At 36.4% G+C, this 26,626-nt stretch overlaps 7 protein-coding genes across 11 annotated transcripts; 4 read left to right on the top strand and 3 right to left on the bottom strand.

The window, feature by feature from the left end:
• Positions 1–426: 426 nt before the first annotated feature.
• Positions 427–2,849, bottom strand: LOC108832509 (uncharacterized). Its single transcript, XM_057007278.1, has 11 exons — positions 2,571–2,849; positions 2,351–2,445; positions 2,196–2,253; positions 1,879–2,073; positions 1,696–1,772; positions 1,486–1,568; positions 1,334–1,385; positions 1,168–1,236; positions 976–1,062; positions 811–872; positions 427–680 (listed from the first exon to the last, which is right to left on the bottom strand). Exons 1-11 carry the CDS (start codon positions 2,692–2,694, stop codon positions 593–595), a joined length of 990 nt encoding a protein of 329 aa, XP_056863258.1. The 5' UTR covers positions 2,695–2,849; the 3' UTR covers positions 427–592.
• A 1,143-nt stretch (positions 2,850–3,992) lies between these two features.
• Positions 3,993–6,222, top strand: LOC108831674 (PTI1-like tyrosine-protein kinase 3). 2 transcript variants are annotated; one of them, XM_057007780.1, is made up of 4 exons: positions 3,993–4,205; positions 4,716–4,896; positions 4,968–5,836; positions 5,930–6,222. In XM_057007780.1, exons 2-4 carry the CDS (start codon positions 4,800–4,802, stop codon positions 6,059–6,061), a joined length of 1,098 nt encoding a protein of 365 aa, XP_056863760.1. In that variant the 5' UTR covers positions 3,993–4,205; positions 4,716–4,799; the 3' UTR covers positions 6,062–6,222. The 2 variants fall into 2 exon arrangements, with proteins under 2 accessions (XP_056863760.1, XP_018460700.1); XM_018605198.2 differs by lacking the exon at positions 3,993–4,205 and adding an exon at positions 4,232–4,427.
• Positions 6,223–14,372: 8,150 nt separating this feature from the next.
• Positions 14,373–15,962, top strand: LOC108831683 (probable fructokinase-4). Its single transcript, XM_018605213.2, has 4 exons — positions 14,373–14,818; positions 15,109–15,441; positions 15,516–15,632; positions 15,716–15,962. Exons 1-4 carry the CDS (start codon positions 14,417–14,419, stop codon positions 15,842–15,844), a joined length of 981 nt encoding a protein of 326 aa, XP_018460715.1. The 5' UTR covers positions 14,373–14,416; the 3' UTR covers positions 15,845–15,962.
• Positions 15,916–17,549, bottom strand: LOC108831679 (uncharacterized). Its single transcript, XM_018605207.2, has 7 exons — positions 17,308–17,549; positions 17,042–17,151; positions 16,829–16,966; positions 16,571–16,749; positions 16,379–16,489; positions 16,251–16,295; positions 15,916–16,157 (listed from the first exon to the last, which is right to left on the bottom strand). The coding sequence occupies exons 1-7, from the start codon at positions 17,378–17,380 to the stop codon at positions 16,073–16,075; spliced, it is 741 nt and encodes a 246-aa protein (XP_018460709.2). The 5' UTR covers positions 17,381–17,549; the 3' UTR covers positions 15,916–16,072.
• Positions 17,550–17,728: 179 nt separating this feature from the next.
• LOC130511839 (uncharacterized) lies at positions 17,729–19,265 on the top strand. Of its 4 annotated transcripts, none has more exons than XM_057009570.1 (5): positions 17,729–17,856; positions 18,136–18,311; positions 18,397–18,495; positions 18,580–18,731; positions 18,807–19,265. In XM_057009570.1, the coding sequence occupies exons 2-5, from the start codon at positions 18,138–18,140 to the stop codon at positions 19,192–19,194; spliced, it is 813 nt and encodes a 270-aa protein (XP_056865550.1). In that variant the 5' UTR covers positions 17,729–17,856; positions 18,136–18,137; the 3' UTR covers positions 19,195–19,265. The 4 variants fall into 4 exon arrangements, with proteins under 4 accessions (XP_056865550.1, XP_056865547.1, XP_056865549.1 ...); XM_057009567.1 differs by having other exon boundaries at positions 17,737–17,894; XM_057009569.1 differs by having other exon boundaries at positions 17,744–17,933.
• Positions 19,159–20,587, bottom strand: LOC108831681 (MDIS1-interacting receptor like kinase 1-like). The gene has a single exon (XM_018605210.1). It carries the CDS (start codon positions 20,567–20,569, stop codon positions 19,337–19,339), a length of 1,233 nt encoding a protein of 410 aa, XP_018460712.1. The 5' UTR covers positions 20,570–20,587; the 3' UTR covers positions 19,159–19,336.
• A 1,917-nt stretch (positions 20,588–22,504) lies between these two features.
• On the top strand, positions 22,505–26,600 carry LOC130511838 (zinc finger BED domain-containing protein DAYSLEEPER-like). Its single transcript, XM_057009566.1, has 3 exons — positions 22,505–22,682; positions 22,882–26,077; positions 26,290–26,600. The coding sequence occupies exon 2, from the start codon at positions 22,891–22,893 to the stop codon at positions 26,074–26,076; it is 3,186 nt and encodes a 1,061-aa protein (XP_056865546.1). The 5' UTR covers positions 22,505–22,682; positions 22,882–22,890; the 3' UTR covers position 26,077; positions 26,290–26,600.
• Positions 26,601–26,626: the final 26 nt, after the last annotated feature.

Here is a 26,626-nt window from a genome sequence, read left to right on the forward strand (position 1 = left end):
AACTCATATACCATCAAAATTAACATACATACCACATTAATAAAAATAAGCTAAAATAATTAAAAAGAATTAAAATTTTTTGTTATGAATTATTATATGTATGTCATATATATATGCTCATATTCCCATGGTCTATAAAGTTTTAAACCTTAATCTTATATTCCTATATATATATTTGTTCTTGCCTATGGAATAAGAATAAGAGCAACTAATTTTTTTTCTATCTTGATTCACAACAATTTTCTATCTTGATTCATCAACCAATCAAGCTCCAGTTTCTTCAAACCACATTTTTGCCACCAAACATACATTTTTGCCACCGGATCTTTCTGATGCTTATACGAGTTACTTGCTCAGGCGTTCTTGTACATACATACAATGAGCTTTCAAGTGACAGTACTTGAGCAGTGTGGAGATACAGCTTCTTACGCATAGTAATAAATGTAATAAAAATAAAGGTTGATACGTTTGAAGTAACAACTGTAACAAATTCCAATGTTTTTCTCACAATCTTATTTTGTACTTTTTACAATTAAATTAAAATCAAATAAAGCCTTTTATTCTCTTTCCAGTTGCCAATTGTTGGTATAAATTACCAACTGACTCGAAGTGTTTCACCATTCTCCTCGTCCAACAGCTTTCTCTGCTCATCTTTTTGTTCATCCTCCTCTTTCTCCTTCCTGAGAATATCAACAGAAACGCGAAAACATACTGATTATTGCTCTTGCTGAAGCCATGCTGATTATTTCTCTTGCTGAAACCATGATTGTACAACAGATAATTGAAGAAAGAGTAGACAAAAGACTGTACATTGAATATATGATCAGTCCAATAGTTGTAGTAGCAAATGCCAAGTAGTATATCCAATCAACCTGAAATTAACATATATACATGGCCAAATGGTCCTCATCTATTGGCTTCTATGAGACAGAAAGCGTAAGAAATTGTTTGAGTTTCAAAGTGAGCTAAGCTAACCTTCTCATGATAAGCGAAAATGCGGATCAAAACGGCCCACATGTCTGATGTAAGTAACGAGAGGGTGAACATTGCTGAACCATTTGTCTGGTGAGATCATATATAGTGTTTATGTTTAGAGGCATTTGAACATTGGAAAAGTAGAGTAAAGATAGTTTTGATCAGACTATGTTTTCATTTTTGTTTCAATACCTTGAGTAAAACCGGGAGTAACGAGTAGAAGAGAAACATGGTGACTGCGAACCTAAGAAAAGGAAAAGCCTGAAAGCCAAGAGACAATCAAAGTTTGTACAAGATAAAAAAAAAAGACATTGGTTTGAAGAGACTGAAAGTGAGAGGGATATAGCAAGAAACTTACAGCCTCAGCTGACCATTCAATAGCTTTAAGCTCACCACGTTCAAATATGACTCTACAGACTAAGTCAAGGAACTTCCTGGAGAATGTCTGAATGTGCATATAAAAGTCTAAGTAACATACAAAAACATATGAATGGTTGGTATGAAGGATACATTTGAATGGCACTAATAATGGCGCCGAAAAATCCCATGAAAGTCATAAGCTCAACAGTGTTTGTATCCTTCACAAGGAACTCCTATAACATAAGAAACAAGGAGACTTCTTATTATTTTTCTTCTACTACAAGGAGACTTGTTTATAGTACCCTTTTCGATAGGGAGAGTACTTTGTCATGAAAATAATATATTGAAGAGACTTTCTACCTCGGTGGTATTACTGACAGCATATAATGTTGCTCCACCTACAACAAGAAAATCTCCTCTAAGAGGATTGTTTCCTCCTGAAAAAGCCACAACCATGAGATGCTTAATTCAAGTTTCTTGATGCAAGGCTAAGTGAGTGATTTTGACTTGCTGTTAAAGTAATGAATCAGCTTCCAACGTTACCTGCTCGACTCCCTGCATGAACGTCGGAGAAAACTACTAAAACAACACCAAGGATACATATAACCATACCACTAATCTTCATCAATCTGTATCTTGTTTTCAGGAAAACCCAAGTCAACACCAAAACACAAGGGATGGCCCAGCAGTCCAGTAGCATCACACTTGTTATAGATGTGTACTGATTCGCCTTCACCGCTGCCAAAAGAGAAACATAATACTTTCACGGTTTCATCACCGCACCAACAAGAATGTGATGTATAGTATTTACACATCTCTAAGCTCCAAGAAAACATTACATCGTCAAAATAACCACTCACCGAGAAAATTCGCCTCCACATCAGCTAAAGCTAGTAGTAAATAGAGATACCACTTGCCCTACAACAATGGTGCAAAATCTTGAATATACTCTCATTACTTCAATGAGAAGTTAACAGAAAAAACTTAGAGTGAAGCTAGAAAATTCAATACTGACCTTAATTGTGGGTCTTTGATATAGCATGATACCTCCATAGAAAATCGCAAGTAACATATAGCTGAGGAACGATTGTGTTGTTGGAACATTAATTCCTAAGAAGATTTCAATTTTTTTTCAAGAATGTATAGAGGATCACTTTATCAGAGCCCAGTTTCAGACAGGTCATGAAGCTGTTGGGTAATAATGGTAACAAACTATAAAAGGAAGAAGCTTTAACCTTTTCTGGCGAGTTCAGAAGATGTGAAGACATTACAAGTACAGAGAAGGGAGAGGATCTGTCCCAATACAAGTCCAATAAAAGTCTTCTTCTTGATCTCCTCTAGATTCAAACCCATTACCATCGCTATGTGTTCTTCAGTTTTGTGTAGAGGAAATGAGAACTAAAGAGCTTTGAAATAGAAATAAGTTAAGATTCTCCTGTGAGCGATCATTGTGATGTACAGAGATTCAGACAAGAGAGACAAGAGAGTATTTGCTGTCGTCACGTTTTCAATTAATTTGTGTAGAGGAAGTAGGAATTACAGGTCAACTTTAAAAAAAATTGATAAAAAATATTTAATTAGATAGTGATATTTATAAATTTTGAAAATATTTTTTATTGAATATTTATGAATTCTGAAAAAAATTGTGTAATATTCAAACTATTAAAATTCAAATTATTAATGTTCGAATTATTAAAATTTTGCAAATGTTACAAAAACATTACTATTAGTTCTAAAATAGCATTTACTAACGAAAATATATCATTTAATGCTGATAACAAAATATATCATTTATCAACTGAAATATGGTTTTCGCATATTAAAATTTCAACTTGTATGCATTTAAAAATTGCTGATCAAATTGAAAAATGAAAATTTAAAATTGAACACTAAACGCATGAAATATAAAAATCATTAACGTGAGAAAGGTGGGAAGTAAAATATTTAAAATGCTTAATTGGGCAGAAACAACATGGAAAACTAGAATGAAAAAAATTTAGGAGCAGCCGTTCAGTACTCATTCGAGTTTGGTCAGATCTATTAGGGTTTGGATTTTTTGGTAAAAGATTTCAATTCCACTGGGATATCTATAAAATTTGGTTTGTATTCAGTTTGAATTTTTACAGGTTTAATTTGGATTCAAATAATCCATTTAAATTATTTTATTTTTTTGAAATTTATGTAATACTTTAAATTTTTCAAAATTTAAATAACATATAGCATATAGATTTGAGTAATGTATGTTAAAATAATTATATCTAATATAAAAACTGGTCTAGATTGAATATAGACATTGAGAATGAATATATATTTTATGTATTATGGTGTTTAAAATATTGTTTGTGTACTTTATATATATATTAAGTATATAAATCTGTTCCATATATATTTGGATATCTGAAATATTTCGGTTCGAATTGGAATAGATTTAAGTTCTTCTGTAAATATTTACAAAAATTTGAACCGTTTGAATATTTAACAAATTGTGAATCGAATGCGGTTCGGTTTTCGGTTTCTGAAATTTTGTGGAAGGTCAAACAAGGCCGATTGAAAGAAAAAAGACCGAGTTAGGTCAAAATACGTAAAAGACTGTAATTTGAGTTGACCGAGTTAGGCCAAAAAATTGTACTACTAGTATTAAGAATGTTTATCCAGAAGAAAACACTTGACCATCGAAAAATGATATCTTTGTCGAAGCAAGCGCGTTTGCGTCTCTGTCTCCTCCTAATTATCTCTCTGTCCTTTCGCTCAGAGCTTCTCTGTTCCCCCACGTCTGTCTGTTTCTTCTCTCTTATCTCTCTCTAACCAACAAAACAGAATAACAAAACAGAACAACATTAGAGACATATCATTAGAGAGAGAGTTTACAGGTAAATATTCTCTTCTTTCATTATATATAATCTCTATTTTTGGATTTTTGTTGTGGCGACAAGTGTCTATTCTTGATCATACGTCTTAGCTGTTTTCTTCTTTTTATCTCTGTTTCTTAAAATCTCTTCCTCTTTTGTGGGGTGTTTCGAGTTCTTTTTGAGTCCTTTAAGTTTGTGGGTATGTATTCAATGGATTCTGATTACCATCGCCGTGGTCTCGCGGTAAGTTATATATCCAAAAGCTTCAATCTTTTCGAAATCTAGGTGTTTAAGCAGCTCGTGGGTTTGTATAAAGGTCTTAACTTTATAGCTTGAATCTAGAATCAGTGCCATATTTAGAATCTACATAACATCTAAGACAGTTTCTGTTTCCTTTGAAGAAACTTGCTTTGGCTCTGCTTTGGCTCTGTTTTTGGCTCTGTTTTCGGCTCTGTTTTTGGCTCTGTTTTTGATATGAAAAATGTAAAACCTTTGTGAGTGTAATGATGATAATGATGATTAAATTTGTAGGCAGACGATCGTTCACCAGTCTACTTTGTTCGGCTAGATAAACCGAGAGCAGTAGACGATCTCTACATAGGCAAGAGAGAAAAGATGCGTAGGTGGTTGTGCTGCGCTTGCCACGTGGAAGAGCCTTACCATGCTTCTGAAAACGAGCACCTGAGAAGCCCTAAGCACCGTATTGATTACGGTAACTGCTCTTTATTATGATTTTTCTGGTGCCAATATTTTTGATTAATCTTTTTTTTTTTTGTATTGAAGGGTACAATAAAAGAGCACCGATAGCTTTGAAGCCTGCTGGTTTAAAAGAGCCACCATCTATCGATGTCCCTGCATTGTCATTAGACGAGTTGAAAGAGAAGACTGATAACTTTGGATCAAAGTCTCTGATCGGTGAAGGATCCTACGGAAGAGCCTACTATGCAACTTTGAAAGATGGGAAAGGTGTAGCGGTCAAGAAGCTTGACAATGCAGCTGAGCCTGAGTCAAACGTCGAGTTCTTGACTCAGGTCTCTCGAGTCTCGAAGCTGCAGCATGAGAACTTCGTTCAGCTCTTTGGTTACTGTGTAGAAGGGAATGTCAGGATTCTTGCTTATGAGTTTGCTACTATGGGATCTTTGCATGATATCTTACATGGGAGGAAAGGTGTTCAGGGAGCACAGCCAGGTCCAACTCTTGATTGGATCCAAAGGGTGAGAATCGCTGTTGATGCAGCGAGAGGGCTCGAGTATTTACATGAGAAGGCTCAACCTGTGGTGATACACAGAGATATTCGTTCTAGCAATGTGCTTCTCTTTGAAGACTTCAAAGCCAAGATTGCTGATTTTAATCTGTCGAATCAGTCTCCTGATATGGCTGCTCGTCTTCATTCCACTAGAGTCTTGGGAACCTTCGGTTACCATGCACCAGAGTATGCTATGACTGGTCAGCTGACGCAGAAGAGTGATGTTTATAGTTTCGGTGTGGTGCTTTTGGAGCTCTTGACCGGTAGAAAGCCTGTTGATCATACAATGCCACGTGGCCAGCAAAGTCTTGTCACTTGGGCTACTCCGAGGCTGAGTGAAGACAAAGTGAAGCAATGTGTTGATCCAAAACTCAAAGGAGACTATCCTCCTAAAGCAGTTGCAAAGGTATAACTATAAAAGCTTTCATCTCTAAACCTGTGTAAGATAACCACTCACTCTTGAAGCTAATCATGAAATGTTTTCTTCTTGGTGTCTCAGCTCGCGGCGGTTGCGGCGTTGTGTGTGCAATACGAATCAGAGTTTAGGCCGAACATGAGCATTGTGGTAAAAGCTCTACAACCGTTGCTGAGGTCATCAACAGCAGTAGCTGTTCAATCACAGGGAATATGATTCTTCTGTGTGATAATGAGAGAGATTGGTTTTCTGTTTTCATGTGGTCATATCATATACAAATATGTTCTTCAAAGTCTTTTTGTTGTTTCTTCTATGTTTGGTGGAGTTGTTTTGATTCTTATGAAAGTATATTCTATATATTTGTGTTTTTCTTTTTACTCCTAACACTAACAGTCTTAAAGAACAGAAAAGTGACCTGATATTTTGCAAAAAACCAAAGAATACACAAATGTTATGTATTATTTAACCAAGTTTGCTCAATCTATCTTAAGACGATACACATGAGAGGTTCTTCCATGAACTTAAACCTACTCTTGAAAAAATCAAGAGTTGGGTCTCATCAAAATTTGCTTTGCTTCACTGTATCCTGCCACTATACGACCTGGAACATACTGCTTGTGAGTTTAAAAATCCTGCAGCGACAAGGTACAAATGTAGATGATGACTCTCCTTATTGCTTCTAGAGGTTTCTTTGGTAAGAATCTATCTTAGATGATGGATGACTTTTTGAGAGCTTGAAAGGTAATATATGAGTAATGAGAGTGCTTACCTCTCATACTTCTTCTCAAATTCACCGGTCATATGTCTCATGATAAAAGTGGTTTTTCCTGCACAACACACCAACCAACACCAATCATAGATTAGGTTTAACCACTTCTTTTTTTTTTTTTTCCCTCAAGTTTTTATTTAATAATAAAAGGGTCTAGCCCAAATGGCCGAAGCCCAAATACAACATAAACCAACAGAAAGCCCATAAACAGAGGGGCCAAGGACACTAACAAACGACCCATCGGCCCATTAAACCAAACCCGACGACGCTGGCTCGTTAAGATGACAAGGAGGCTGGATGTTGCCACGTGGATAGATCTGCAACGTAAGATTGCACGCGGTGCTCCGCCTCCACTTGAACATTCGTAACCCAATCAGCCGCCGGAAGGATCTACCAGAACCCTCGTTTCGCCGTAACTCAAAAGCCCGCAGAGTTCCCACCGAAACCAACTCTATTCATCCAACTCTCTTGCTTCATGTCGGAGAGCATCATCGTTCCTCGAGATCTCATCCGACACGGCGAAGCTTCCAAACCCTCGAGAGATAACTAGGAATCTCTCCCGCACCAAACCATAAACGAAACCTAAACGTTTTATTCTAAAAGGATACCTTAGCCGGCGACGTAAGACTATGGGAGTCTTCACTTCCCGGAAGCTAGATCCGACGTCGGTGAAGCTGAATAAACTTCCACCTCGCGGCGACAAGGACCGGCGGCGGCGGAGCTGTCAGAGCCTCCCCCTCCCGGATAGACGAGCAAACAAAAACAGACGATCCATTTCATCGCGACACCATCTCTGTACGGCCGCGTCTTCCCTCCAGCAACAGAACCACCGCGTACAGTGACTGGTCAGAGCTCGGACAAGGCGACAGGACAGAGGAGACGGAGAAGGGAACAGATGTAGACGACTTTGATGGAAGGACAAGGGGCTCCGGCGGCGGCACGCACGCTCACGCGCCGGCCGCGCGCCGGACCCGAGGTTAGATCTCGATCTCTCTTCTCTCTCTTCTCTCTCTTCTCTACTAGGTTTAACCACTTCTTTTTAGCTTATTTTGGATTATCTTTTTTTTTTAATTTGTCAACGGATTATCTTTTGTTTATACACTTTTAGAAAAACATATACACATCCTTTTTAGTAACACATATAGAATACACATTTATTTTGGAACTAGGTGTTTTCCCCGCACTTGCGGACTTAACAATTTTTACAAAAATTCGTAATAAATATATTATCAACTAAAAATTCAATAAAATAAAATACTTTTATGTTTTCAAACTATTTAATAATTAATTAAATATTAAAAAATATTATACAAATTTTTAAAAGATAATATAGAATCCCTTTAGATAATCATGATTATCAAATTAATGATTTTTTAATTTATGAGTAATTATATATTAACAAATATAATATAATTATTTATTAAAGTAAGAAAGATTTTAAAGCTCTAACATTTAACAGGAGAACGAAAAAAATCATTTCTCAAAAAACAATATAAATATTTTTGAATTCTTCGTAATTTTTTTCAGAAATCATCACAATTATGTGTGTTTATCCGCACATGCAAGCATAATTTTATTATCAATACTTATTAGTTTATGTATTATTAATTTAAAAAGCTTAATATATAAGTTATTATTTATGTTTTCAAATGGTTAAATCAAACATAAAAGTATTTACATATGTCAAGTATTTTTATCAATATATATAATTATCTATTCTATTAATTCTTCAACATAACCAATTGATATAAGTTATGTCCATCTATTATTTTCCATTTCTCACCACGTATAAAGCATTACATACTTTTCTAATATACTAGATTAATAACTGCTTCGAAATTCCGTAACCACCACGTATGTTGTGGCCCCACGAACCTGTTAAATTTTTTTAAAACTTTGTACCACGTATATGTTTTTTCTGCTACACCTTTTTAATATACATATACATTTCTGTAACCACCACGTATATTTTTCTAATGTATTGAAAACTTTAGAAATTTATTTTAAAATAATTTCTTATATGTATGTGGTACAAATGTATAATTATACAATTTGAGATATTTAATATAGTAATCAAAAATTATATTAAACTAATATTAAATACAAATATGATTACAAAAATAACACAAATATAAAAATTAAATTTCTCAAAAAAGTAAAACAAAGAATATACAACACTTTCAAATTAAAACAAATATATTTCTTAAAAATATAAAACAAAATATATCTGTCCTTTTAAGAATGGATCATAAGTTTGGTCCAACTATTTGAAAAATCGATTTGCGGATATGGGTTATGAGTATTTTATGCGGGTGAATGTGGGTTGGTGTATTTTGGATCGCGGCTACCCGTCGACCCGCAAAGTATTTAAAAAATAAAAGTAAAAATTAGATATTTTACAAAAAAATATAGGAATTTAAAAATATTAATTTAAAATTTAAATCATGTATAAGTTTTTAATATAAATATATTTTTATAATAATTAAATTAAATAATGATTTTAAAATATATATAACCCGCAAATAACCACAAAATTAAGCAGAGCAGGTGCGAGTACAAAATTATTTATTTGCGGATTGTGCGGGTCATATTTTTTAACAAAACAAAATTGAAAACCCGCAGGTTGGCAGATCAGTGGGGTGAGTTCGACCTGCAATCCAGCCTTAATCGTGCGCATACCGGATCAATTTTTAAATTGTTATTATTTAATAAAATATATTTTGATTAAAATTTATACACAAATATGATTACAAAAATACAAATATAATCAGAAAGAAAAAACAAATATAAAACAAAAAAATAAAAGGGCGGGTCAAAATCTAATATATTCTATTAATTCTGCAGTTTGCCCTATTGATAAAAGTTGTATCTACTTTTTAAATTTTATAACTGCATCTACAATATAAAGTAAATATAACTGCACTAGAATATTATTTAACCGTACGTAACTTACTAACTTCCTTATTTTCATCAAGAGCATACAATATATGTGGGGCCCATGTTCTATCACTTACTTTCTTTTACAGTTTTTTATTTTTTTAGCAGTCTTTTTATAATTAGAAAACACAATCGTGATAAGTGATTATTTCCCATACAAAGCTAACAAATCTTTCATCCTTTTTTTTTGATCAACAAACGTTTCATCTAAATTTTTCAGGGAACTTGGGTCAAAGCTAACAAGTCGATTATAACAAATCGTCATAAGTTATAGTTGTTGTTGAAGACACTTGGATGATAACCTTAGAGAAAGTTGCAGGAAACTTAAAAAGATGTCTTTAGGAAGAAGAAGATTTAATAACGATTATGCCATTAATGAAAAAACAAAAATAAAAACTAAAAGATCTTTTCCAGATCACGAGACCAATTAGTTTAATAGGTTAACGGGTCTAAATAGATTTATATTATTATCATAGGTCAAAATTTTTTAAATTTATATTTATGCTATTAAAATTCATAGATTTATGTTCACGTAACTAACTAAACGAATATACATAACAAATAGTTGTACAAGATCTATAAGTTATATGCAATTTGTACAAACCAAAACTTTTTTCTTTTTACAAACCCAAATTTAATAAATGGATATACGTATAAGGCTTATATGTTATATGTAGTTTCTTCGAACCCAAACTAAATATACATATTTTCAAACTGAACGTTCAACCACATTCTTATTTAGGAATGAGAATACATGTGATGTTTCAAAATATAAATACTGATGTTACATTTTCATAAATAATATTCCATCATGAGAATATAACGGGAACTTGGACAATGATAAATCCTTTTGATTGGCATTGAAATTACATATTTAAATTATTGTATTGTTTTGACCAAAACGAAAAAAAACAAATTAAAATTATGATCTGACCTCAACTTTCAAACCATATATCTTAATTAAGTTTCAAATATTATTTTATTTAAATCAAAATATATAACTGTATATGAATTTTGATAATAGATAAAAGGTTTATTATAAATATATTTTTATATATCTTTACAATTATTATATTAAAGAATTATTGTTTAAAAAAATACAACTCGCAGATAACCGCAAAATTAAGCGGAGCGGGTACAAAATTATTTGTTTGCGGTTTATACGGGTCAGATTTTTTGATCAGAACAAAATTGAAACCTGCGGATTAGCGGGTCAGCGGGCCGGGTTCGATCCGCAACCCATCCTTAACCGAACGTATACCGGATCAATTTTTAAATTGCCGTTATTTAATAATATATATTTTGATTTATACACAAATATGATTACAAAGAAACATACGAATATAATCACAAAAAAACACATATATAAAAACTAAATTTAAAACAAAATAGTTTAGAATATATCTTTATATAAATGTTTTTTTCTTGACTAATATTTAACTATAATTTTTTGAATCTTATTTTTAAATTTATAATAAAAATATTATCTTCAGATAGCAACACAATATATAAGATTTATCTTGTTTTTAAATGTTTTTGATAATTTTGTTATATTATTTTAGAATTAATTATTTAATATTTAATATTTGCTATAAAATATAATTTTAGATGATAAAATAAAATTTATTAAATTTATTGTTTAAAATAATAAATTAGTAAATCAGTTAGAAACTAATAATAAATCAATAACCTAGCTAACTAAAACCTAATAAAAATATTTAAAAATTAGAAAATAACTTTATTTTAATAAAGCATACTAAATTTAATATTAGTAAAAATTGTTTTTAATATATATAAAATTTATTAAGGTTATTTTTAAAATTTATAAATTAGCGAATTAGATAGAAACAAATAATAAATCAATGATTTACCTAAAAACTAATAAAAATATGACAAATAAGCAAAATTACCTAAAAAATGGAGAACATGACAAATCAGCAAATTTACTTCTCAAATAATAGTATAGATAGATGGCTACCTTGCATTGTTTTTTTCCTTTGCTAAATACCTAACCTTTTTATAAAAAAATTAAATTCCTAACCTTGCATATTTTTAGTTTTTAATTGACAGTTCTAAAAGTAAAAAGTCATAACTTTATTTTTTTTTTAAATTAATCTTTTGGCAGTTATCAACTAAATCCTTCATTTTTAGTTTGTTGTTTTAATTTTTAACTAGATTTTGATCCGCCCTTGAAAGGGCGAGGTTTTTTTGTTGTTTTTCAGCATAAAGATCAACTATTATTCATTTTAATTATATAAACTGTAACATGATCAAGTTTCAATTATGCGGGTTTGTAATAGTATGTACAGTATGACGAAATTTAAAATGCGTCATACAATCGTTTTGTGTTTGTAATAAGTTAAACAATGTTTTATCCAAAATTCTTACTTGGACTATTATATAATTTTAAATTTTATAATTATATAAAATATTGCTAAAAATGCGGGTTGTTTTCACTTATTAACCCAAAAATTAATTTAAAAATTACTAAAATTAATTTAAAAATTACTATTATTTTTGTTTCAAATCATAACAATTGATTTCTTATATTTTTATTATTTGTTTTTTCTCTTCAAAATAAAAATAAATATAACAAATATTTGGTCAAGAGTGATTTGAATGAATTTATAATTTTTATTAAAGAACATATAATTTAAAAGTTTTTTGAAAATAATATTGAGTTTTAAGAAGTGTTTTCATATTCGACCTAGATCTGCTGAACTGGTAGACCCGTACCATGTATATAATTTAGTTCGGATTTAAAGAAAAAAATCGTTAATTAAAAATCGATATAACCCGGTAAAACCCAAAAATTCATTATTAACATGTGATCTAATACCAATGATCAAATAAAACATAAAATATTTTATAGTATTTTGACTTTTTTATTAAATTAATCATATACCTTTTAATATTACATAAACTTGTGGTCTTTAAAAATTGATGATATTTTTATTATGTCATCCAAATAAAAAGATAATATGAAAACTTATTAATATGAAAATATTAGTTTATTTTTGTTATTAATAACCTATTATAAGTTTGTATTTTTCTATTTTTCTATTTTAGATTTAAAATTAATTTTATGATACATAGATTTAAGAAAATAACTATAATGTCATTATGTTTTTTTATTAATTTAGTTACAGAATATATATGTCTAATATCTGAACATAAAATATTTATATTAAATAATAGTAGCATATTTTATAAATATGTGTAAGCCCATTATTTATTGATCCATTTAAATATATTTCTGCAGGCCCAAAACTAAAAGACTCAAATGCCATTAATGAATTTTATCATCCTTTTAAAAATTAAGGATATTTTTAGAAAATTTAAAGCATTCATTAAGGGCATAATTTGTGAACTAGATCTTGATCCGTGCGACCGCACGGGTATTAATTTTCTGTTTTAATTTTTATTTATTTATACTAAATGATGTATTTGTAATACTTGATCATTTTACATTGACTACATTAGGGATGTGTATTTGGATACCCACTGATTCTGTCAAAATCTATTTGGGTTTGAAATTCCCGAGTTTAAAGATTTCAGCAACATTCAAATATTTATAAATTTTGTTTTCGCTTTGATTCGGGTATTTGTGAATTCGGTTCAGATACGGATAACCCGTTTGAATTATTTTAAAATATCTAAATTAAAATTTTTAAAATAGGCCAAAATACCTTAAAACATAACTTTAATTTTTTAAAATTAATATTTTCAACTAAATCCTTCATTTTTGAGTTTGTTTTTATTTTCAAATACAACAATGAAAATTATTTAATACTAGCTTTTTGGAATGCATGCATACGTTTCTTTTATTGGGACTTTCGAATGCGTTACTTAGCATTTACCAAATAGTTTGACCTTTTTCGTTTTTAAATGGTTCTTTATCAATAAATTCTGAAACTGATTTAACGTCTAAGAGTCGAAGGATCTTCCGTTGATCAATGATAAAAAAAAAAGATATTTACTACTCAGGGAATATGAAAGGATAATTAAGTCAAAAAAAGAATATGAAAGGATAAGGAATTAAGGATCATTAATAAATTTGTATTCAGTCTCACGTTAAATTTTCGATTTAGTATAATAAAGATTTACATGAGCCAATATCCGTTAAATGTGTATTACAGATTTCTTTTTGACGAAAATGTGTATTATAGATAAAGAAAGTAATCCCTAACAAATAAAATAATCAGAAAATAAAAGATGATTAGATATCCTTATCCAACAAGCCCTAGTAATTAGTAAACCTTGCAAAAGACGTTACGTGGGTTTCATTAACAAACAAAAAATCAGTTTCAAAGGACCAATCAATGTTCTCATAAGATCATAATATCATAAAAGAATCAATCAAATATTTCTGTATTAATTAGTTACCAAATACAATTTCCAATATTTTGGATAAAAACAATTTTAACTGGATAAATCTAGTGGATCTGACTAAACCAAAGATCAGAATATTATGCAATAGACCAATCAAACATTTTGATATTAACTAGTTACCAAATACATTTGTCAATATTTTGAATAAAAACAATTGTAACTGGATAAATCCCTAAATCTATTAGATTTTCATTTAAATTAATAACAATGCTAGCGGACTGACAAAACGAAAGTCATGAAATTAACCAATCAAATATTTCGATAGTAATTACTTACTAAATACAATTTCCAATATTTCAGATAAAAACAATTTTAACTGGATAAATTTAAATTTTAATTAAAATTTATTAAATATCTGGTGGATTTGATCCTAAGAAAGTGTATATAAACCCTCCTTCGTTCTCCAGCACATCTCATATCCAAAACATAATCTCTCCCACAGTTCTGTAACATAAACACTCTCCGACCACAAAATGGCTACATTCAACGGCGAGAAAAGCTTGATCGTGAGCTTCGGCGAGATGCTCATCGACTTTGTCCCCACCGTCTCCGGCGTATCACTCTCCGAGGCTCCTGGCTTCATCAAGGCTCCCGGTGGTGCACCTGCCAACGTTGCTATTGCTGTCTCTCGTCTCGGTGGTCGTGCTGCTTTTGTCGGAAAGCTCGGGGACGATGAGTTCGGTCACATGCTCGCCGGAATCTTGAAACAAAACGGTGTCTCTGCTGAAGGAATCAACTTCGACACTGGAGCTAGGACGGCGCTAGCGTTCGTGACGCTTAGATCTGATGGAGAACGTGAGTTCATGTTTTACCGGAACCCTAGCGCCGACATGCTCCTCCGTCCCGATGAGCTTAACCTCGATCTCATCAGATCTGTACGTTATTTTGACTTTTAGATAACTACTAATTATGTTTTTGTATGTAACGGTTGTTTCTACACCTAACGTAAAGGTGAAGTTAGGTTTGTATGTAACGGTTGTTGATATGACCTAACGTAATTGTCAAGTTAACCTTGCTAATATATTTACCTGTTAACGAAACCTGTGTATGTAATGGTTGTTGATAAACCTAATGGAGAGGTGAAGTTAGGTTTGTATGTAACATTTTGATAAACCTAACGTAGTGGTCAAGTTGCATTAATAAAATGCTCTGTTTTTTTTTACAGGCCAAGGTGTTCCACTATGGATCCATAAGTCTCATCGTTGAGCCATGTAGATCTGCTCACCTGAAAGCCATGGAGGTGGCTAAAGAAGCCGGTGCGTTGCTCTCTTATGACCCAAACTTGAGGCTACCTTTGTGGCCTTCCAAGGAAGAAGCTAAGAAGCAGATTCTTAGCATCTGGGACAAAGCTGAAGTGATCAAAGTCAGTGATGAAGAGCTTATGTTCTTGACTGGATCTGATAACGTTGATGATGAGACTGCTCTGTCTCTGTGGCATGATAACTTGAAACTTCTCTTGGTCACTTTGGGTGAGAAGGGTTGTAACTATTACACCAAGGTAAATGGGTTTTTTCAAGAGTTTTTCTTCTAATGCATATGACTTTTACCATTAAACGTTTCTTATGATTACAGAGCTTCCGTGGATCTGTTGATCCTTTCCATGTGAACGCTGTGGATACAACTGGTGCTGGTGATTCATATGTTGGTGCCTTGCTTTGCAACATTGTTGATGACCGCTCTGTTCTTGAGGTACAAAAATACAAACAACCTAACATTATCTGATCAGTCTAAGACCATTTCTGAATCATTGGTTGTTGTGTCTATAACTACAGGATGAAGCTCGTCTGAGGGAAGTGCTAAAGTTTGCTAATGCATGTGGAGCCATTACAACTACCAAGAAAGGAGCAATTCCAGCTCTTCCTACAGTGTCTGAGGTTCAAACTCTCCTGAATGCAAACTGATCTACAACCAGAGTTTTCACTTTCTTGTTTTTAATTGTTGGCTTTGTGCTTTGGTTCTGTGTTCATAGAACTGATTTGAATCTGTTACCTTATGAATAAAAACTGGTTACCAAGTCTACTGAACAACTGTTTTTTTTTAAGTAGTGAAAGCCTTTAAAGAACAATTGCTTGAGGGTAACATTCAGAAACTTGCAAATCCAAAGAACTCCAAACGTGTTTGCATTTTTCTCACCTTGAACTCATCCTCTCCATAAATGCTTCAGCCCACACTTCCTTGCTACCTCCCATACTCAGATCATACGGCACCGAGAAACTGCACAAACACACACTCGGTTAGTTATTTTCATAGATGCACTGTTGTATATAGTCAGCAGAATCACCATCTTGGTTTTGAAGACTTTGTTACCTTGTTAGCTCTTCTAAATGAGAGTCTTCAACAGTTGTACCGCTCCTGAAAGATCTTTAAAGTTAGATATCACAATAACGTTCAGAAAGCTAAAAGATTAGAAAAGAAAAAATGCAGTAATAGCAAACCTTTGTACTAGAACTTTGAAGATGCGGAGAGACTTGGTTGAGAGGTTGTAGATCGCTTCTTCTATATGGTCTGTGCCGAATAAATACACAACCGGATAGTCCAGCAGCCATCTGCTAATACAGATTGAACACTGCTTGATAAACTAAGATGACATACAGTGAAATTAATGAGGAGATGAATTTGGAGATTACCCGTTTAGTGTTGGGATTGTAACCTTAGTGTCATGTAAGCAGCAAGTAAGATCAATGAGTAAAGAAGACTGAGATGTGGCATCATTATTGCTCCCATCTAAAGGAAATGTGGAAGAGAATAGCTTCTGAATAGACCCAAGCTGCATCCCCAGATCACTTTCTTTGCTTTGCTGTAACATCTTTGAACAGACAAACAAACGCAAGAGTGAGATCAGATCCAATTAGATAAGAGATCAAACCACTGAAACAAAGAGGAACCTGTGGAGGATCTTGTTCGAGGTCGACGAAGAACAATCCAGGCTCTGAACTCAACCACTTGGGCAGACTTGTTACATTGATGAGGTAAATCATATCCTCTATAACCATAACCCTCAGATCATTGAAAACTGGTAAACCCTACAAGCAGGAACAAAACCAGCTTTATACTCACTCAAGTACTAATGTTGCTTGCTTGAAGAGGAAGGAACTAACCTCTTGGAGAAGCTGAAGAAGTGAAAGCAAGCGAGCCTGAAGCTCAGGCATCTTGCCACCATAGTCAATCATCACAACTGGTCTCATTCCAGAACATAGTGCCAGCACATCTGTTCCAATTTACAAACTGAGATCATTCATACTAGAGTCTAAAGTCCCAAACTTTTGATAAAACCCAGCAAGCAAAATGCACAAAAGTGGCTTCATTTATGTACAACGATCTCAATCAAAAGCATCATCAAGGTTGAATTTGGAAGAAGAGAAACCTATATATCGAGGCGGCGTTTGGAAGTGGTTTTGAGTCTCCATTTGATCTGAGAGAGAGAAGAGTTCAGACATTGAAGTATTTCCTCAGAGCTCGGAACCTCCATCTCTTCGTCTCTCTATTGAGAATCACTTGCTTGATCGTTCTCCTAGCTTGGAGGCATTTTTTTTATTTGGAACAGTTACAGTACAAACCCCTAAACTTTTGAAAGTCAACATAATTAAACCCTAAACTTTTTTTTCTTATCTATCACTTCCTTGTTGATCGTTCCTCCACCCAGTTTCGACGCTTTTTTATAACTAGAAATATTTTCAATACAAACCCTGAGCTTTAGATTTCTTTCATAAATTACTCTAAACTTGTTTTTGTGTCTCCGATGTTAAGAAAGTAAAAATATATACGTGTCTAACTTATATTGGTTGAATCTCACACGTGCGAGATTCAACCAATCACACACGACTTTCCGTTGATCTATTGATATTCATCACTTCGCATTCCATTCCACCGGAAACTTAGCCGGCGAACGAATCAAATCAACCGAGAAAGCAAGGTTCTCGATCTATCACCTCCTTCACACCTTCCCTTCAGGTCTGCATGTATGATACTCAAAAGCCCTAGATTAGCAATGTCCGTAGCTTCGAAGCTCGAACCCTCTTGACTCGATCTTTTCCTCTAATTGCATAATTTGATACTAGAAAGAAAGATCATTTGATTGTTGGGTTGTTAAAACAAGAATCATTCTCAAAGAAATTTTCCTTCTTTGTGCGTTTGAGCTTTGCAATTAGTTAAATTTAACCTCTTTATACTCTGTTTTTGCGTTTAATGGCAGAGATGTACAACAACAACATGGGACCACAGCCAGGGATGCCAATGCCTCAGGCCGTTCCTCAGCCTAACCCTTTCGGCAATGCCTTCTCTGGACCTGGCTCTGGCCTTATCCGGAGTGGCCTGGGTGCTTATGGGGAGAAAATATTCGGATCCAGCTCTGAGTATGTGCAGAGCAACGTAAGTTACTTAAAACCCTCCTTGTGTTCATTACTTAGCGTTTCATTAGTTTTTTTTTTTTAACTCTAGTTGTTGATGTGAACAGATAACTCGTTACTTCTCCGATCCTCAATACTATTTCCAAGTGAATGACCAGTACGTGAGGAACAAGTTGAAGATTGTTCTGCTTCCTTTCCTTCATAGGGTAAGAGGAAAAGGCTTTGCTTTGTTTTTGGTATGTTCTTTATGTTTTTTGGGGTTCTTATAAGTCTTGCTGTTACCTTAACAGGGTCACTGGGCTAGAATCTCTGAACCTGTTGGTGGTAGACTTTCATACAAGCCTCCGATATATGATATTAATGCTCCAGATTTATACATTCCGCTCATGGCCTTTGGCACATATCTTGTTCTCGCTGGTTTATCACTAGGACTCTTTGGGAAGTAAGTTCTTTATTAACTTATATCTTTTCATGTGTATATGTCTTTTTTTCAACCTTTTGATTCTGAATTTTCTAGGTTTTCTCCGGAAGCTCTGAACTGGCTTTTTGTGAAAGGAATGGTTGGATGGTTTATGCAAGTCATGCTGCTGAAGATGACATTGGTTTCATTGGGTAGTGGAGAAGCACCACTCTTGGATATCGTGGCGTATGCAGGGTATGCTTTCACGGGTCTCTGCTTAGCTGTTCTTGGCAAGATCATGTGGGGATACTCTTACTATGTTCTGATTCCGTGGACCTGCTTGTGCACCGGGGTTTTCTTAGTGAAGACAATGAAGCGAGTTCTCTTTGCTGAAGCTAGGAGTTATGACTCGAGCAGGCATCACTACCTCTTGATCTTTGTAGCGTTAGCTCAGTTCCCTCTTTTGATCTGGCTTGGTAACATTAGTGTCAATTGGCTCTTTTGAAATGACATTACGTTTTACATGTTGTGAAAAAAACACCATTGGGGCGTCTCAATATTCTGTTTTGAATGTCATTTTTTCTATCATGATTACAAACAAACAAGGGCATGGACTTTGATCACATGATTATACTTTCTCATAGAAACTACTTCTGCATTGCATTGGTGCATTGTGATTTTGGCTTTTGTACTCCTTGGCAGATTGGAACGTTCTTAGGACATTGCAGACAGTTATTGGAAAGGCTTCCTCTGACTTGCTTGGAGAGCCTTTGAAACTCCTCAGGAAGCAAACCTGTGAGGTAGTTGTTCTCCAAGTACAAGCTTCTCCATGAACTCTCAAGTCTTTTCCCATAAATCCTCGGAATATCTCCGGAGAACTTGTTGCTCCGTAGATTGATATACTTCAAGTTTCCATAAGACGGCAGGTTCAGTGGAAGGTGACCTTGTAACTGGTTTCCTTCAGCGTCAAGTATCCGCAGGCGGGATTCAATGCCTGTAACCTGAACAACCTCTATGGATATGAACTGGTTGAAAGACACATTGATGTGTGATATCTCTGGAAACGTTAGGATTTGATGTCCAATGATGCCTGAGAATCTGTTCTGGCTCACATCTAGTGACACAAGATGTTTCAGCCTATGCAAAGGCGATATACGCCCTGCAAGGCTGTTGTAGCAGAGAGATAGAGTTCTTAGACTTGGTGGAAGCTTAGGGAGGGTTCCGGAAAGGTGATTGTTACCGAGTTCTAACACCTGTAGCTTCCACAAGCCGTTGAGTGGAGGTATTCTTCCGTCTAGATGGTTGTTTGATAAGATCAGGTGTGTCAAGCTTCTCAAGGATGAGATCCTTGGAGGGATCTCACCGGCGATGCTGTTCTTGGACAGGTCTATGGTTTTGAGCTCCTTGAGCCAGGTGATTCCAGGGGTTATGTCTCCGGTGAAGAAGTTTTCAGAGAGGGAGAGTTTGGTGAGTTTCTTGAGTTGGAACACAGTTTCTGGTATTGGACCACGGAACCTGTTCCTGTTGAGGCTAAGGACAGTGAGCTCTGTCAGGTTCCCTACTTCATCAGAGAGGAAACCGTCATAGCCATCATCGTCAAGGTCAATCTCTGTGACTCTGCTCGTGGTGTTCTCGAGAGGGAAAGAACACATAACTCCCAAGAACGTCCCTGAGCCTTCACAAGGGTCTTCAGAGAAGTCCCATGTGCTGAGGTAAGAGGAAGGGGAGATGGAACTTGGATCAATGCTGCGTATGATAGACTCTAGAGCTTGGATATCAGATCGAAGAGTGGCTGAGAGAACTGATGAAGGGACAACAAGTAGTAAGAACAAGGACATGAGTAGTAAGGAAGGGGAAGATGGTTGTGTTTTAGCAGCCATTGTGTATGGTTTTTCCTTTAACATGATTGAAAGATATGGACCCTTCTCTTTTTAAGAGAGTATTCTTGTGAGAAGAAGGTCGTCGTGTTGAACCTAATAGGGATCTAACATAAGGTTGTTTTGGGTTTATTATTGGTGAGATTCACATACATCAAACCATATTTGGACCGATCACACAATTAGCTTTAGATAGTTTTCAATTGACACAAAGCTCTATTTAAAGTCATTATCATCAGATGCATTTTTAGTTATGATTTACTCTACTAAAAGAAAAGTCATGACTTATTTTATGTCTTTCTTCTCATGACAGACAGAGGCAAAGTGACCATTCTTCTTTCAGTTGAAACAAACAATTTGAGAATAATCCCTCTTCTCTTTATTTCTCTCATTAGAATTGCTTCTACCTCGACCATGACTCCAACCTCTGCCTATTCCTCTTGAGTTCCGATCTTCTACCAGGGTTAGCGTAGAGAAAGTTTCCTGGTTGTTCGTAAGAATCCTCACCAAGTACACGCTCCTCGAAAGCTTTGAGTCTCCCAACAATGTCTTCATAACTTGTCTTGTTCAGGTCAAGTACTTGCTCGAGAATGAAGAGAATCTTCGGTTCAGAAAGATTCATCATTTGCAACCTCCTTTTTTGGTTAAGTGGATTTGAATTGAACTTTAGCTTCTTAGTTTTCGGTTTATAGAAATGGGAACGAGCTGCATTGTTAGTTTGATCTGGCTCTTGATTTCAGAAGAAGAGTATTGGCTACTGTCTCGTCTTTACAACATATGGTTCTCTTTGGAGGAGTCTTGGTGTTATGGAACAGCGTCTTGGAACTGCTTATTACCTCCATTACACTTCTTGTTCTTGTTGTCATCTCTGGTGTTTTTAAGAAGTCAGGTGCTTATGATTTTAGTTTTTTTGTGGAGATTGAATCACTTAGTGATGTTTCTTTACCGTCAGTGAAGTTTATTGGAAACGGAAGGACCTTGCAAGCCAGTGAGCAGTTCTTCTTAGTGGAGTGGAAGTTTTCTACAAATTAGTTTCACAGTGTAGTTGATGAAAACAGACTCTGACTGAGAGTAGTGGTTAAACCAAGCTTATGCAGTTCCACTAAGAGACGAGCAAATCATGGAGAACTGGCCAATAGACAACCTTAGGTCATCATGGGAAACTGGAGTCTGTGGACCAAGTCTTTGGTCCAGAGTGTCATTAGAGTTTGGTGGTCCATACATAGGGTTGAAGCATTCGGCTGGAAGACATTTTCCGTTGTAACATCAAAATGGTAAAAAAAAGACTCATCACCTTTTTTATGATTGTTTTGAGTTTCTCTTGTTGATGTTGTCTGTGTTACATACATGAGAACCAGATCAGATAAGGCTTGCAGCTAGCGGTGTGGATTCAACAACAAACAGCATGAGAAACTGTGTGTACAATGCAGACGCTTACTATGGTCTGCTAGTGGTTGGTCTTGCTTCGCCTTTAGCAAGTCATGTGGAAGGAAAGCCTTATACTCTTTGCCAACGTTATTGACAACATCCATAGAGAATGGCTCCATCTTCTTCACCGACACAAGCAAAAGATAATGACAGAGCGTAAGTTTTCATAATAATTAAAATAAAACTCTGTTTCTTACGATTTGGTGTTTGATTAAAAGAGTTAAAGAGTCTTGTTTATTTTGTAGGAATCATTTCTTCATGTATATAAGATAAAAGACTCAAATGTTTCTTTCCCTCATGTATTTATTTGGCAGGTCAGTGAATTACTGGCTGGAGGGTGAAGCCAAGGTGGTGGTTGCGGATCTACCTGTGTTTCCTGACAACGTAACAATGAACGAGAAGTGTTGAGTTTTTTTTCTTCCGTTTTACCATGTGCTTCTGTTTTATTTTTTTTTCTTTAATTAATATATTAATAAAATTAGGTGAGGCTATAAGTGAAAGGCCGAGAAAGAAAGAGAAAAAAAAAGCTCAAAACCCTAGCTGCCGCAAGTCCATCCAAGCTCTCTCAATTTCAGATCAGAGCCGAAGTTCATCCCAAAGCCCATTATCCCCCACCTTTTTTTTTCCGTGTTTGAAATCTTTCGCCTCTGATTCGCGCGGCGTCTCCTCCCTTCCGCTACAACAATCCGTGAGTCTCTCTCTCTCTTCTCTATGCTAGTTGTTCCTTTATTTAGATCTCGCTTCATTTCTTACTCAAAATCTACTGCGTATGGTGTGATGAAGATTAGTCTTTTTTTTTCTTTAAGATCCTGTAGCTACTGATTGTCTTTGTCGATTTGTTTTGTTCTCAAGTAATTGAGTTTTTTTTTGTGTTAGTCTGTGTGCAGGAAGAGGATATGGATAACAATACCTCTTTGATGCTCATTGACAACAACGGATCTTTTGAGATCGACGACCAATCCCACATGGATGCCTCCATGGCTTTGGCCGTAACCCCAACCAGGCCCACTACCGATCCAGCCGATACCGACGACGGCCTACTCCCGGTCCAACCCGGTACAATACGCCGCAGGCGTAAGAAGTCAATGGTCTGGGAACACTTCACAATCGAAACCACCAGCCCAGGCTCTTCCAAAGCTTGCTGCAAACACTGCAGAAAATCATTCGCCTACATCACCGGCCAAAAGCTCGCCGGCACTAGCCACCTCAAGCGTCACATCCAGCTAGGTATTTGCCCAATGAGCAGAGACACCACTCTCACAACACCGCAACAACAACAAGTCTCTACCGATACCAAAGATGTTGTTACCGCTCCTCCCAAGAAACGTCAGAGGGCTTCTTCCTCTTCCGCCACGCCTCACAAAGCGCCGTTAGATCAAGACCGTTGCTACAGCGAGATGGCGAAGATGATCATCATCCACGACTACCCTCTCCACATGGTCGAACACTCTGGATTCGCTGGATTCGTCCGCGCGCTTCGTCCTCAGCTAAGCATGGCGAGCTTCCACACAATCCACGCGGATTGCGTGGCGATCTACTTGTCCGAGAAGCAGAAGCTTTCGGCCTTCGTCGGTGAGATCCCCGGGCAGGTGAATCTCACGGTAGATATGTGGACGTCGAATCAGTCTGTAGGTTACGCGTTTTTGACGGGGCATTTCATCGATAAGAACTGGAATCTGACTCGCAGGCTTTTGAACGTAGCTGTTGTTCCTTCCCCTGATTCGGATTTCGCATTGAACCAGCCCGTAGCGGCTTGTTTATCCGACTGGAACCTCGAGAGGAGGCTCTGCAGCATCACTGTGGGGCAGTCTGTGGTGAACAAAAGCGCTGTTGAGAATCTCAGGTGCTGTTTGTCTGCTAGGAACCAGCATGTTATGAACGGTCAGCTGTTGCTGGGGAGCTGCTACGCGCGGCTCCTGAGCGGTATGGCGCAGGATATGCTTATGGCTGAGGAACTTAGAACTCTTGTTAAAAAGGTTCGTGATAGCGTGAAGCATGTGAAGACTAAAGATAGTTGCTCGGAGAGGTTTGATGAGCTGAAGACGCAGCTTCAGACCCAGTCTACTAAAGATCTCCGCATCGATAACCAGACGAAGTGGGATACGACTTACGGTATGTTGTTGGCTGCGTATGAGCACAAGGAAGTGTTTTCTTGTCTGGGGAGCTGTGATCTTGAATATAAAATTTCGATGTCTCCTGAAGAGTGGAGGAAGATCGAGGTGCTGTGCTCGTGCTTGAAGATTCTTTTCGACGCGGCTAATGTTTTGACCGGCCCGACCCGGTTGACAGCAAATGATATGTACCATGAGATGACGAAGCTTCAGCTGGAGCTAAGCCACGCGGCCATGAGTGAGGAGCCGGATGTCAGAGACCTGGCGACTCCGTTGAGAGAGAAGTTTGATGAGTACTGGAGAGGATGTTTCTTGCTGCTGTCAGTTGCTGTTGTGATGGATCCGCGCTTCAAGATGAAGCTTATTGAGTTTAGTTTCTCCAAGGCTTATGGGGAAGATGCGGAGAAATGGATCAGGAGTGTTGATGATGCTGTGCATGAGCTGTACAATGACTATTCTGAACAGAGTCACTCCCTGTTGGAGGCTTATGTGGGCCATGGGAATGATGGCTTTTCTGAAACAGAGGTTCACTTTCATCCTGAATACAACCATTCGAACGAGCTTTCGCATGATCAAATATATGAACAGCCTGGAGGAGATGGCAATCTCCTGGATGAAAAGCCAAGAGACCATGCTTTAGAAGGTCATGAGTCTCAAGAAGCTGCTCAGACTGAGCAGACGACGCAGATGGTTGAGGAACTGCCGCTGGAAAACCAGCAAGTGGAGGAGGATACAGATATGACACAGGAAACGCAGCCGGTGGATGAAATACTCGAGGACACTCAAGCAGTGGAAGAACTGGCTCAGGAGGAGGAGCAATTGGTGGAGGAGAAGCATGCTGACAATGACATTCTTGTTGAGGAAGTAGAACATGAGACACAACTGGTGGAGGAAATGGTCGAGAACACTGAACCAGTTGAGCAAGTGGTTCAGGAGGCACAAGTGGTGGAAGAGAAGCATGGTGACAGTGACATTCAGCCTGTTGAGGAAGTAGAAAATGAGACACAGCCGGTTGAGGAAATGGTTGAGAACACTGAATCAGTAGAGCAAATGGTTGAGGAGGCACAACTGGTGGAAGAGAAGCATGATGACATTCAGCCTGTTGAGGAAGTAGAACATGAGGCACAACCGGTGGATGAAATGGTTGAGAACACTGAATCAGTTGAGGAAGTGGCTCAGGAGGCACAAGTGGTGGAAGAGAAGCATGGTGGCAGTGACATTCAGCCTGTTGAAGAAGCAGAACATGAGACACAAACGGTGGAGGAAATGGTGGAGAACGCTGAACCAGCTGAGGAAATGGCTCAGGAGACACAACTGGTGGAGGAAAAGCATGATGACATTCAGCCTATTGAAGAAACAGAACATGAGGCGCAGCCAGTAGAGGAAATGGTCGAGGACACTCAGCCAGTTGAGGATATGGCACAGGAGGCACAACCAGTAGAGCCCAAAAATCCACAAAACGGTGAATCTCAATCACATGCAATGCCGCAGGAAGAAGCTGCGTTTACAATCTCTCAAGAAGAAGGTCACCACGTTGACGTCCTTCTCCAGGAAGGCCATCACCTTGAAGCATCTTCGCAGGAGTTTCCCCTCATCACCATTGGAGATGGATTCTCAGACTTTGAGCTTTACATCTCTGAAGTAGGGAGTCGTGAGCAGATGAAATCGGAGCTCGACCAATACCTGGAGGAATCTCTGATACCGCGGTCTCCAGACTTTGAGGTTTTGAGCTGGTGGAGCCTGAACCGAACCAAGTACCCCACCCTCTCCAAGATGGCAGCTGATGTCTTGTCCTTACCGTTTTGCACCGTCTCTCCTGACTCTGTTTTTGACACTGACGTGAAAAAGATAGACAACTACAGAAGCTCTCTTGGACATGTCACCTTGGAAGCTCTCTTCTGCGCCAAGGATTGGCTCATGCACGGTTCCAACGCTTCCACCTCAGAGAACAATGTGAAGAGGGAACAGTGAGGTATATCCCTTGTATCATTCCTTGTCCTTAGACTTCGTTTAAGCTTACTATATTTTGTTGTGGCCTCTAAGGCTAATCTGGATTTGTTGTGTGTTGCTTATGCTTTTTTTTACCATCTCTCTCTTCCGGGGCTTTTGAGCAGTTCCCTTTGTTGACATGATTTGATATCACAATTTGGCATCATAATTATTATTTTTTATTGGCTCTTTCAGTTTTCTGGGTCAGTGGTGAGATCTGTTATGATATAGTATGTATCTTGTTTCTAGGGAGATGGTATTATAAGCCAGCAGAGAAGAGTCTGGTATGAACCGGTTGGGTCTTAATTCAAAGCTGATGATCTCTAATTTAGGCGAGATGTGAATTACTTGATATCTCTGTTGTGCTTAGTTTATCTCTGTTGTGGTTCCAAGTCTCTTTTTGGTTGAGACTCTAAATCCTTTTTATAGCTTGGTACGTGTATAATATATTACTTGTTCAAGTTGTGGAATTGAATAGAAATAATCCATCGTCTGAGTAATGATAATTGGAATCGTGTTGAACCTAATTGGG

The sequence above is a fragment of the Raphanus sativus genome, chromosome 4, assembly GCF_000801105.2.
Source record: "Raphanus sativus cultivar WK10039 chromosome 4, ASM80110v3, whole genome shotgun sequence".
Lineage (NCBI taxonomy): Eukaryota > Viridiplantae > Streptophyta > Magnoliopsida > Brassicales > Brassicaceae > Raphanus > Raphanus sativus.